Below are 13,626 nucleotides of genomic sequence, written 5' to 3'. Positions count from 1 at the left end.
TGGTCTTCCTCAGCCAGTGAATAGGACGGAACACGGGGAGTCGGCCTTGTTCCCCTTCCTCACCCCCACGTCCAGCCTGTTGGTTCTGCCTGGAAGTCATTTCATGAATCTGCCTGCTTCCACCCAGCGGTAACCCCAGGCCGGGCCTCTCTGACCCTCCGCTTGAGTCACAGCAGCAGCGTCAGGGTGAGCCGCTGCTGGCTCTCGATGCCCTCCAGCCGCTCACCTGTCCCAGCCAGTCAGGGTCTGGGTAGGGTCTTGGATCAGAAATCAGATCAAACATTGGTGACATTTCATTTGAATAAAGTTTGTAGTCCAGTTAGCAATATTATACCAGTGTTGATTTCCTTTTCTTGATTACTGGTCTATATTTTTTTAATTAATTTATTTTAATTGGAGGATAATTACTTTACAATATTGTGATGGTTTTTGCCATACATCAACATGAATTGGCCATAGGTATATGTGTCCCCCAATCCTGGACCCCCCTCCCACCTCCCTCCCCTTGTTCTATGTTTGACGTTGCACAATAAGACAGTAACACCAGGACAAGAGGGGTGAGGAATAGAAGGGAACTCCTAGTTCTTTTTGTAACTTTTCTGGATTGTCTAAAATTACTTCAAACAAAAAGTTTTTTAAAAATTAAAATGAAAATAAAAACAGGGAAAATTGGGCTCTGTGCACCCACACCTAAAGCTCCGCCGAGGTCTCCCCTGCGCTGACTCAGGCTGCGCCCGCTGGGTCCAGCCCTGCCCGCTGCTCCAGCCTCACCCAGGCCACACTCCTGCCTTACCCTGCTCAAGGGAGGAGCAGCTGATTGTTTATTCTTCACTCCCAGTTCCAGGGGGTCAGGGACAATGGTCTGTCCTGCACACAGTTTTGTCACTAGCCTGGCATATAGTGGGTGCTCAGGTAGAGTCAGCAGACAAGTGACTCCTTGTTCCTGTTCAGAGGAAGCACAGCACTTTCAGTGCTTCATTCTGCCCTCACTTGGTTTTTATGCCATGTAAACGAGCCCCTGATGCAGGGGTGCGGTCCGCTCCTGATGCGTGTGGATGCCGCGTGTGCTAGGCCTTCAAGCCGGTGCTGTCAGTGCTCAGATGAGTAAGGGAGAGGCCATGTATGGTATTAAGGGCATTTGTAGTGGGCCTTGCCTCATGCTTGACAGATCTCAGGAGCTCATTACTTGCTGAAGGAGTGAGGAAGATAAGTTCAGAATCTTTTCCTTTTAAAATTGCTGCAGATACACACATAACATGCACACACACATACATTATATGTACAATTATGTAATAGATGCATATGCAGCATTGTGGAATTTTTCAGTTTTTTTAATATCCTTTCAGCTGGTTCTCTCTTGGCAGGGGGAGGTGTGGGAAGAGAACTGCAGGACTTCTGGCGACTTGTGGGCAGGGGCCCTACCGTGGCCTGGCACCCACTTTCCTGGGCACCCCCTGCTGTGTCCCAAGGCGGCTTGACACAAAGCCACATGGTGGGAGATGGGTAGAGATATGGCTGATGATCTCAGTGGTGAAGGTTGCATATTGTCCATGAATTTAATTTCATTCAGGAAGGTAAAGAGGACACTGCAAAGGAAGTATGTAGTAAAAATGGGATAACACAGGGCCTTTGAGGTGGATTGGATTGAGAACCATCTGTTCTCTTGAAGGTGTCAGTATAGGTCCTCAAGGAACTTGAAGTATTTCAGAGGATCCAGCGGGAATGCTGTGCTTCATGATGATTCCAGACGAAGCTCAGCTTTATGCTGGAACCAAGACCTGCCCTTGGCATGGGGGTCCCTTCTGCAGTGCCTCGCAGAACCTGTGCCCGACTGTTGGTGACCCCAGAGTTTCTGGGCTGTGACGGGGGACCAGATACTGTCACCGAATTCGCGTCAGGAAGGCACAGCATGCAGGTCAGCCAGCTGCAGGGTGAGTGCCTGATCACTGTGGGCAGCTGCCGCGTGAGAGAGGAGGCAGGGGCGGGGTCCCTGGAGCCCCCTCCTCCCTCCCGTCCTGGGCGATGTCACAGCCCCCTGGGACCCTTCATCTCTTGGATGCCGTGGGTGCAGACAGCAGGAGACAGGACAGAGGGGACCCAGGAAGAAAAGAAAGGGGAGGTTGGCTGAGGTGACCAGAGTCGGTTTACCTGCTTCACAAGTTGCTTGGGGTTGCAAGGGCCGGTCAGCAACACGGCTCATGAGACGCCTCCTCTGGCCTGGCCTTGGCCGCTTGCAACAAACCCATTAGCAGCGTGGCCGCGTGCCTAATTCAACATTCAGGCCGGTGCAGTCAGAGAAGCCACCCCCCACTGGATGGTCATTTGTTCAAGGGCGTGTTTTACTACATGTGTTGCTTTTAATGAGTGTGAAAGATCACCGAGCTCAGTGTTCATTTTACAAACTGCTTTTAGGAATCATGAAGTAAATTTCCAAGCACTCCTGTTTCCTTATTCTTAAAGATTGTCTACCATTTTGTTTGCTTTCAATTTGTTTCTATATAGTGTCTGTTTCTACCCTGCTTTTCCAGTTTGCCATTGCTGCTCTCAGTGTGAAGGGTAATTTGCCCGTTGTCTTTGCTACTAAATGTTATCTATAAAAAAGTTCATACTGGTTTCACATTTAGTTTTCCTCTTCTCTCCAGTCTTTTTTTTTTTTTAATACCTCTTCTCTAGTTAATAAAGATAAGGAGTTTTTCTGTTGCCTGTTCATTCTGGTTCTCTAACAAGGAAGGATCTAGATCTTCACTGTTCAGTGTGGTGGCAGTGAGTCACATGTAGCTATCTATAATTTATAACGAGAGAACATTAGAAATTGAGTTTTTCACTCGTGCAGCCACATTTTGAGTGCTTGGTGGCTTGTGACCGCTGAACCGATGGCTGTAGGACATTTCCTTCATCAGAGACAGTTCCCTTGGACTGCCGGGCTACCTGCTTTACATACCCCAGTAGTGCTCTTCCTGTATTACCTCATCAACCCCCTGAAAGCCTCTTCAGTTTTCCAGAACCTTCTCCTGTTCCTCCCAGCCCAGCTGTGCGGGGCTGAAGAGTAGAAGGCACATAACCTAACTCTGTAGCAGTCCCAAGGGGTCTCTGAACCAGGGGAATGGAGTTGTCGCCTCTCAGCCTCTGTAACTCACCGTCTGAGAAGCTCTGTGTTCCTCTCATTTCTCTCGTTTGTTTTTTTCTATTTCAGTATGGTTTTGTGGTGCCTGGCCTGCCATCTTAGCTGAGCTGGATTTCTTTGACTTTTGGGGGGCAACTTTTCTTCCATCCTTGAGCTCCTCTCCTGATTTTTTTTCTTTTAACTAGTTCCATTTCTTTTCACAAGTTCCATTTCTTTCTTAAATGTGTATTTATGACACATTCTTTGAATCAGTGTCATTTTTGCATTCAGTATGTCTTTATTGATTTATCATATTTCTCTCTTATTTTAAACAGAACACAGGATTTATCATTGGTGTTAATTAATGTAATACTTGGAGGTTTTCTTTATTGAATAATGATATATTTATCCAGTGGGACATTTCATAGTTTTGAAAATAAATGAATGTGGATCACATGTATCAGTATGGATGACTCTCAAACATATTGCTGCACCCAAAAAAAAAAAAAAAAAAAACTTTTAGAATGCGTGTAAAATAATATCATTTAGGTGAAGGCAAAAAAATATATTAGTGCTGAGTATTGTTAGCATGATGTATGTACTTAGTGAAAACCTAAAGAAATACGTGGGGAGAAGCCCCTGACTGTGAGTTCAGGACGGGTCTCTGCTCTGCTGTGGAGGGGTTGGGTGGGGAAGGCCTGCAGGGAACCTGGATGCTGCAGACGACCCTTGCTCCTTGAACTGGAGGGACTCCAAGTCTTCAGTCTACTTTTCCTTACATGTTTCTATGTCTGAGAAATTTTCTCATAAACTCAAAACCTCATGCTTATTTAAAACATAAGTAAATAAGAAAAAAATCTAATATGGAGAGTGTTTTCCATAGTTCTGTTGCCCTGTGAATATTTTGGTACATTTCTGTGGGTTTTTCATTCCTTAAATTTTTTCAGCTTTATTGAGGTGTAATTGACAAATAAAATTGTAAGATATTTAAAGTATAAATTGTGGTTTGATATATGAACATGTTGTGAAAGGATTTCCCCATCTAGTTAATTAACACGTTCATCATCTCATGTATTTATCTTTTATGTTTGTGTGTGAGAGAACATTTAAGTTCTAGTCACTTAGTAGATTTCAATTATGTAATATGGTATTGTCAACTGTTGTCACCACAGTTTACATTAGCTCCTTAAGCTGTAATTCAGTGTTTTTAACGTAGTGGTTTAGCTGTTAGTCGTGTTCGACTCATTGTGACCCCACAGACTATAGCCCACCAGGCTCTCTCTGTTCATGGGATTTCCCAGGTGGGAAACTGGAGTGGGTTGCCATTTCCTTCTCTGGAGGATCTTCCCAACCCAGAGATTCAACCCATGTCTCCTGCATTGGCAGGTGGATTCCTGACCACCGAGTCACCTGGAAAGCCCATCTTCTGGTGTTATTGGGAATAACACATTTTTCTTTCCTGTGACGCCAGCTGCTCTTCATGCCTCCTCTTGTCCAGGTACTCAGCTGTGGGGTTTTGGGCCAGCACCTCTGCAGCATAGGGACCTGCTTGCTAGAGTGTCTGCCCCCGCTCCTGGGGAAGTCTGAGTCCCTGGCCTTCTGCCTGGGTCTGCCTCTCCTTTAGTAAAGCTCCACTCTCTGCCCTTAGATTAGGGGACTTGTCAAGATTCATCCACCCTTCTTGGGCATGAGAAGCTGTTTCCTGCAGCTCCAGGCCACATGTTTATGTAAGTCGCATCTCTGTGTGTCCACATGCCCCCTGCATTGCCCCTTGACCTCTTCTCACAGGTGGGCACTCACTACTCCCTGCCTTGGTTTCACTTTCAGTTTGCCTCTGGGAGAGTCTACAGCATAGCTGTGATTTTCCCGAGGCAGGAATTACAGTGGGAGGCTAGCATGGGAGAAGGAACCCCCAGCCGGTGTCCCCCCACCCCACGGAGGTGCACTGTTGCCCGGCAACACTTTTCAGGTTGTCAAGAACAGACCACACAAACACAGCTGAGAAAGATCTAAGAAAGGAAGACCACCTCTAGTGCTGAAGTGAAATTAGAGAAGCCGGCGATGTCCAAGACGATATTGCTTCCTGATCAGGAAATAGAGATTGGGGTTTCCCAGTTCTGGGCTTGCGCAAGTCTGCCTCTGGCAAGAAAATGCCATCTGGGAAACTGTTTCTGGCGGCAATCCAGCTGGTATGCAAAACACTCATCGAGAGAGAGAAAACTTTGATGTGACCTGAAAACTGGTTGACTTGGAAAGTGAGGACACTCGCAGCAGGCGTGTGACTGTGCTGGAAGTGTGATCTGGGAGCCTGCCAAAGCCTACATAAACATTCCCACGAAGGAACAGGTGGTGACGGCCCCACGCCGTCGCTCCTAGGAAAGGCTAGTCAGGAGTGGGAAGAAGTGTGGGGTTTTGTTTTTGCATAAGGTGAAGTCTCCAGGTGAGGCAGGGTGAAGCTGTCAGCGTTGCCTTCCATCCCAGCTGTAGGTGCTCCTGGGAAGTGTCTCGTGGTGGCTCCCCAGCCTCTGCAGATGAAGGTCCTGGTGGGTGAGAGGGGAGCGCAGTGCTGGGGGTCTGGCAGCACCCCGCCGTCTGCCACGGTGTGGTAAGGCTGTGGCCCCGCTCGCTGCTCAGGCAGGCTTGCTTGCAGCGCAGTGAGCAGTTGTCTGGGGGGCGTTGCTTCGGTGATCTACGAAGACAACCTGGGTGTCAGCCCAGCTCTTCTGGACTGGCCTGTAGCAGTGAGTGTTGCACATTTGCTGATTCTTGGAGATATCTTGTGAAGGTCAAACTTCTGTTGTGTTTTGTTTAATCTCTCCCAGACTTCTGAACTTTTGCCATGTTGAATTTTTAGTTCTTCAAAGCTGTTTAGCTTTATTTCTTATTTATATGTTTTTCCGTCCTAGCTCTACTGTGTTATCTACTTCCAAGCCTTTCTTTGTAATATTTTTCTTTCACCTGCTACTGCCCACTCCTTTACCTTGAATTCCCAAGGACAGTGTATTTCTTACTGACTTTTTTTTTTTTCATTTCTCCTTCAAATCTCAGGACTGTTGCATCTTAATGTTTGTGTAGTTTTTGTTGTTTAAAAAAGAAGCAGCCTTATTGAGGTATAATTAACATACTGTATAGTTCACACTTCCAAAGTATACAGTTCAGTGGTTTTTAGAGTGTTCTCAGTTGTGCAACTGTCACCACCATCTGACTTTAGAATATTTTCATCATTTCCCCCAAAAGGAACCCTGGCCCATTAACAGTCGCTCCCCATCCCTCAACCTGCAAACCTCTGGCCACCACGAGGCTACTTTCTGTGGATTTGCCTGTTTCAGACACTTCCCATCAGTGGGATTATGTCAGACGTAGCCTTTTGTGTCTGGCTCCTTTCACTTAGTGTCCTATAGCTTTATTTCCATTTCAATATATTCCCCTCTTAGGGTTTTGCTTTTCACTTATTCCCAGATCTTAAGTTAAATCTCCTATTTATCTATTTTCTAGAACGTATCTTCCATTGTCTGTGTCCTGTGTGCAAATCTGAAACTCTTAACATTAATTTTTAAACTATTAGTTTAACTATTAAGTTAAAATCTTAAAATTAGCTAGTATTTCGCAGGTCTCCAGGGGGAAGAGTACAGTCTGTGTCTCCTGTAACTGCCACAGACGTGACCCGACATGCTCGCCTATGTCTGATGGTCACTCAGGGTCACCATTAGGTGAATAACAGTTCATTAGTTGTCAGTTCGTCTTAGTTCCTGACTCCTTTCCTTCTAGCTGTCTTGTTTTGTAGTCTCTTCTGATTGTTTAATTCTGTCATATGTAGTATTCCATAGTTACCATAGACCTTCACTTTCCTTTTGTTTTCTAAAACTCACTGTAAATATGCCTTTTGTCACTGGTGAACCACCTGCCAGCACAGATTTGACTTCACATGATTCTCTCTTCTTGTCGGTAGTCACTGTCCTCATGCTCACCGCCAGCCTCCCATCCTCCCATTTAACTCTTTGTGAGCATTACTGCATGCCCTTCCTCGGTCTACTCTGAGTTCCTCTGGAGTGTTCCTGGAGCTGCCCTGAGGGGAAGCACTGACTCTTTTAATCCTCACATAAGCCCTGTGAGGTGGGTCATCATTAGGTGACTTGTATTTCCATTTTAGGTCACGGTTTTCATCTGCACTGTTGCAGATGAAACCATTATCCATTTCTTTCAACACTCAGCCCAGGTCCCTGCCCTCAGTAGGTTACTCAATAAATATTTTGTTTGCTGGGTAAGTGAATGTGAGAATGAGCCAATGCATGAAAGAGATGGTTAGTACCTGGCAGACTGTTTCCATAAACAGCCAAATGCTGTCTTTCAAAGAACTCATTTTGTATCTTTTGAAGACCTGTGGTATTAAACCCTAATTCAGGAGCTTCTTAGAGGTGGAGGGAGTGGGTCTTTGAAGGTGGTTACACTGGCCTCTCCCTGTGTTGGTTTCCAGCATTGAACAGGGTAGCACGTCCTCTTGCCAAGTAGGAAAGTTCAGAAGACAGCTCACGGGAACGTGGGCACCAGGTGACTGCCCGGTCACTCACCTTTGGCCGTGATATGTACCCACTCCTGCGAGAAAACGGAGGCTGGCATTGGGGGTGCCAGCCGCAGGAGCAGGTGTGGGGCAAGTGTGTGCACGTGTGTGTTCTTGTAAGAGTTTGTGGGTTGGGCTAAAGGTGTAGTCAAGATCAAGCCACGCAGGCACAGTGCCCATCACTTCACTTTTTTAGAAGAGCGTAAGTTTCACCCGCAGCCATTTGCTATCTTGAGAACTTGTGATTTACTGTCAAATGTTGGGACAATCAGGATGAATCACCTCCTTGCAATTAATTAATTGTTTCATGTAGGAGTAGAGAGGGCTTAGGCCCATCCACAATGTTGTGATGTTAATAAGATGGAAAATACTTTTTTTTCCCCACCAAAACTTTTGGTCTTCTTAAGCAGAAGCAATAGATAGTTATGAAATATCTATAATTTTGTAGGCCCTGGTTATTTGGTAGATTAAGGTTGAACACTTTGAGTCTTTATTTTCTGTGTTGACTGACTGCATTTTAGTGTAAATAATCCTCATGCTACTTGGTCATCACAGACCTAGTTAGGAGGAAAAATTTGTTACAAAATGAAGTGAGTTTTTAGACTGTTTGGTTCTGAATTAGCCCAAACCGATGGCCTCCCCTTACATTTATTGTTTTGAGCTCCCAGGTGTCTGCTGTTTCACGCCTCTAACTCCCAAGGTCATGCCTCCAGGCATTCTTTCCTTCCTGATTAGTCTCCTCTTTTCTTTCGGGGTTTCGGGTTGACACTCTTGTCCTTGGTTCTTGGGTTGGGATATCGCCCTCCAGAGCAAAAATCCTGCAGAAAAAGACTGAAATAAAGAGGCCAGAATTGTCTTTCTTTTCCAAAATGAACTTTGGCACTCACTCAAATTACACTCAGCTCACAAAAACTAGACACGAGTTGTGTGCAAGGCTTAGATTTTCTCCTCAAAGAATTGATGCTGTAGTTAAGATTGTGGACCACGTCAGCCTCTTGAGCACATGTAGCCACAGGTGGCACTTCTGCCCGTTGGAAGTTCCGGGTACCTTCTTTAGCTGCTATGAAATTAAACCAGTGGAAGGCATCTACGCTGGCGAGGTTCAAAGTCAATTACCAGGAAAGAATATAAGAAATCTTATTAATTGTTCTCCTGTTTACACTGTACATAAGAAAATAAATAATTCAGCTGCCTTATTTTGCCCTTCCGCTCAAAGAGAGCCTTCCTAACGAACTTGGACCCCTGGTTCTCTCTGCGTGGTTACTCATTAAATCCTTATGTCTTATGACCTCTCTTGACTGGAGACTTTAAAGGGGTTGCAGCCCAGTCACCCGGCCCAAGTACCTTCCCTGGGATAGTTCACATCCGGCCGGGCTGTGTCACACTTGCCACTCCGGTTTCAGCAGACTACACATTAAACTTAAACTTTTCATATTGAAGCATAAATTGAACGTTGCTTAACTTGGTCACCGATTTGGTCACACATCCATGTGTCTGTCCTTTGGAACACTAGCACTGCTGTGTTACTAATACAGGTTGGTCACTAGGGGCTCCCCAGAGGAGAATTCAAGTTAGGAGCAAATTCGGAGCAGTTATTGATTTAACAGTCCTCCAAATGCTTTTGTACATAGGAGGAGCGTAAAAAAAGAGTCCCAGCGATAAGCAGGCCAAACACACTGGTGGATAATAGTAGCTAATGTTACTGGCTTTTTGCCGTGTGCCAGGCACTGCTGTGAAGGCCGCACGTGTGCTAATCATTTAATCCTCGAGTCAGCCCCATGGGGTGAGTCCTGTTCTCAGTGGGACGCAGAGCCATGAAGAGTCTCACCCCGTCACATGTATCGAAGGGATGGAGCCTGAAGCCCTGGGCTCCCCCACCCTCGGAAGCCACGCACCCTCACCCGTCACACCTGCCTGCCACAAAGCCTTCCCGCTGCCCCACACTTTGGGGAGCAGGTTTCTGCCCATTGGTCTCCCACCTCCCTTGTCCCCTGACTCCCTCCGCACCCGCTTGTGGCCAGTGTTCCCAGGGCTCCCCAGTTTTTCCTCAGCCTCCTGCCTGCTTCTTCCACCTCCTCCCCATGGCCCCAGCGTGCAGCTTCCTAGAGTCGGCCCACCCAGTGCAGGGCATGGACTCCAGCCCCTGTGTGACCACCCCTCTCCCCCACATGTCCTCTGTTCCAGCCACGCGACACTCACCTCCATCCCTGACTCTGCCCGCCAAACACTCCCTTTCTGGAGGCCACTTCCCCAGTTTTTCTGTCGACACCCACAGCCTGACCACGGCTGCCCCAGCCCCTGGTCCTGGCAGCTCTCACGGGACTGGCCTCTCTATATCGTCTTCCTCAGCGTGGAGGAGACATCACCCAGGAGGCCTCCCTGAACCACTGAGTCTTTGCAAGGTGCACCCTGTCCTGTGCCTTCTGGGCCTGGACCGGCTGCCAAGGTCCCCCTGCAGGAGCCACCTGTATGGGGAAGGCAGTGGCCACTGTGTTCACAGTTGTCCCCCCAGCATGGTCACAGTGCATCGTAAATAGAGGCTCCTGATACACGTTTGCTCGGTGAGTGGCAGCTCAGTAGCCACAATTCAGAGCGAGAACAGCAACAAGCCTCAGGGGTGTCCCCCCCCCACAGCAGGCATCAGAGCTCGTGCTGTGGAGCTGGCGCCGGGCCCTGCATCCCCAGGCAGAGATATTCTAGTTAACGTCCCTCTCTAGTTTATGCAGGACTGTGACTAATCCTATACACATTTGGGATGTATATTTTTTTTGGAAAAAAGTATATGGAAGTTTAGGACCTCAGGTTAAGAGTGAGCATTTGACACTCTCCTTGGAGTCAGTCAGTATCTAAAATTATTTATCTCAATCTTTGGATTCCCACCTCTGAGTTGGCTGCACTCCTAGGTGTCTTTAGGTGTCCTCGGTGTCCTTGACAGATTCTCAAAATAGTTGACTTAAAAACATACATGAAAAAAAAAGTACACCGTGCAGTATTTTACAAGGAGGGCGGGAGAGAAAGAAAGATGAAGTGACGAGATGGTTTAACTATAAAATGATTAAGGATTATTGAGGAATTAGCCCCGGGGTCATTTGATTAATTTTAGAGTATTTATTAAATATGAATTGATTACGAAAAACTGTGAACTCAGAAGTGTAGACACTGGCCACCTCTTGATTGAGTCTCTCCATGATGGCTTTTCTTTACTGCCTTCTGCTGCAGCTTAAACTCTTTAAGATGGAAACCCTGCTTTGTTCTGATTTTATTCTCTGTGTACAGCATACACCAGGCCTAAAATAAATATTTATTGAATAAATCACATTGTCACTCCCTTTCATAAATTCACAGTCTGGGTCAAATTCCAGTAAAGACTAACAATGGATTTCTTTCAGTCAGGCTTGCTTCTTTTTCAGAAAGCCCTTGGGTTCCATCTGGAAAAGCTGTTCCTTGTTACCTTCCCAGCAGATAGTCCTGCACACCCAGAACAGGGCCCACCACCCGTCACAGTGGCTTCCCGGGGGAGTGTATACTGCTACTGCAGCCTTTAGTGGGCATTGTAAAGTTGTAGGCTAAGTGTCCACTTAACCAGCTTTTTTCATCTGTTTTAAATGGGGATTTGGTGAGAGAATAAAATTCACATAGATGGCAGCTTGACATATGCTGAAGTTCTTGCCATGAATGTCTGGATCCCATAGAAACTTGATGAATGTGAATTGAGGGAGGGCTGAGTTCCCTGATGGTGCACATCCTGGTCTCCCCCTTCAGGGTGGTTGGCAGTCCCTGACGTAGGTAACACAGTCTGTAATGACCCTCATGTCTAGAGTGGCCAATATGAAGATCAACAACCAGTCTCTCCAGATAGAAAAAACCCCAGAATTGTAGAGGGTCCACCATCAGTGGGCTCTGCCGCTGGCAGAAAGAGGGCATGAGACCCTTCCAAAGAGGGACTTTTAACCCCCATTTCAGCCCCAGAATGTGACACGAGCTGCCGCCGCTCAGAGGACACAGCTGGAAGACACGGTGTGTCCTAGAGGCGGGTGTTCTCCGTGAGGCTGTGCGTCTTTGGGAAGTTCACGGGTGCAGTAGTGAAAATATGACCTTTTCTCATTTTCACTTTACTCTCAACTTTGCAGGAGAGTGTCCCGCGCAGAGAACAGGATGGAGCTGTGCTTTGACCACCGCTGGTGTCACCTGTGCTGACTGTAATTTTTATCCATAGGTTTGAAGACATACCTGATAGCGGGTCAGAGAGCGAAGGAGTCTCACTGCAGCTGTTCAGAGGCCTTACTTTCTGGCTTTGAGGTCCTTGACGGCTCGCGGGTGTCCTCAGGCCCTAGGGGACAGGGGACAGCATCGCCAGGGAGTATCAGTGACTTGGCGCAGACTGTCAAAACCTTTGATAACCTTAAGGTTAGTTTTTTTTTTTTTTCCTACTTCTAAAACATGATATTAATTCTGCAGTAGAACATGTGAAATAATAAGCAGCCTTCAGGTCTGTGGCAGAGACTTGGAATGCCCTTTCATTTTTTTTTTTAACATTTTAAAATTTAGTATAAGGTTAGCAGCATTTTGCATTTTTAATATCTTTGCTTTTATGATATTTTATGCACCACCATTTTCTTCTTACACATAGACTTGCTTCTAACTTGAGTTACTATTTTCTTTCTCTGTGAACTACAATGTCTTGGGGGGATTTCTGAAAGCTCACCAAACGTGATGATAGTCAAGGTGATTCTCTCAGCATCTTGCTTTGAGACCTAGTTCATATCTTATTTCAGAGACCACTTTCTCAAGTACTCATACGTCTCCTGAAACCCAGTGTTTTATATAATTATTTTAAGTTTTGCTGGTGTGGATAAAGCCTGTGCTGTATACCTCACTGGAAGAGCGCAGGCTCGCCAAGAACATTCTAGAAGTTCATCAGTGGGACAGAGATCGCCTGGTGGTTGCATGGCTGCACCCATTCCTGTCCTAACAAACCGCCAAGGAGTTAACACAATGGGCCCCGAGCCTGCAAAAGCACTCTAATATGTGAGTCGTTCCTCGTTCCTCGGTTGATGTAGTTCCCCCACTGCCCTGATACCTTTTGTTTATTTTTACAGTTTACATATTTGCCGTTTCTATTTTTTTTTTTTAAAGAGACAGTTAAAACCTTTTCACTTCACTGTTTTGTGCTCTCGAATAACACTGTGACATGTGGTCAGGATGATGGCCTGCCGATGTGGCTATGACCCAGCACGTTCCCCCGTGTCCTCATCCATTAACACAGTTGAAGGCTAGCGGTCTTGGTGTTTCATGGTGTCACACTTGGCTGCAGCCTTCAGCTTATTTCACTGTGTTGGACTCCGTGGTGCCTCTCCTCCAGGTGACGTGTGTGGTTCCCATGTTCAGGTTTGTGAACCGCACACACATCATTTTCATCACGTGCTTTGTTTCCTCGGGGCAGGGTTCCTCAGTCTCGACACCACTGGTGTCAGCTTCAGCCTCGACTCCATTGACACTCTGGGTGGAGAACTCGTTGTGACGGGGGTGTCCTGTGTACTATGTGATGCTAAGTAGTCTGCAGGCCTGGCCCCGTGTCCCCTTGCGGGAGGGGAGAGGTACAGTCACCCCTGCTGAGGAGAGGGTGTTAGCCCCCTCCTCCCGCACACACTCTGGCGGGTGTGCCACAGTGGGTGTGGCAGAGAGCTCTGCTGTGCCTGCACACTTGGAGCCAGCTCCTTTGCCTGGGCTGCTGTCTCACAGGAGTCAGAGAGAGGAACCCCCTCCCACCCCACCCCGCAGTTCAGCGGCCAGCACCCAGCACAGGCCAGGCCGGGAAGAGCAGGGAGGGAACAGAGGCATGGCTTCCAAGTCCGGCCTTCTTACCAGAGGAGAGTGTTTCCTCAGGCTTCCAACTGGACTGTAGTCAAGTAGAGAAACAGCTCAAGCCAGAAGTAAGCGCTTCATTGCATTTGTGTGCCACTTG

The 13,626-nt window shown here is 47.0% G+C and overlaps 1 protein-coding gene across 2 annotated transcripts in view; it reads left to right on the top strand.

Moving 5' to 3' along the window:
• Positions 1–13,626, top strand: part of ADCY9 (adenylate cyclase 9) — a 99,432-nt gene that overhangs the window by 50,934 nt on the left and 34,872 nt on the right. For both annotated transcript variants that reach the window (XM_065924218.1, XM_065924219.1), the window contains exon 3: positions 11,878–12,068. In XM_065924218.1, coding sequence (XP_065780290.1) covers positions 11,878–12,068 — 191 coding nt within the window. The remainder of the gene's footprint in view (positions 1–11,877; positions 12,069–13,626) is intronic.

The sequence above is a fragment of the Muntiacus reevesi genome, chromosome 2 (assembly GCF_963930625.1).
Source record: "Muntiacus reevesi chromosome 2, mMunRee1.1, whole genome shotgun sequence".
Taxonomy (NCBI): domain Eukaryota; kingdom Metazoa; phylum Chordata; class Mammalia; order Artiodactyla; family Cervidae; genus Muntiacus; species Muntiacus reevesi.
The sequence above is the reverse complement of the archived record's forward strand: the minus strand, read 5'-3'. Positions and strand labels throughout refer to the sequence as shown.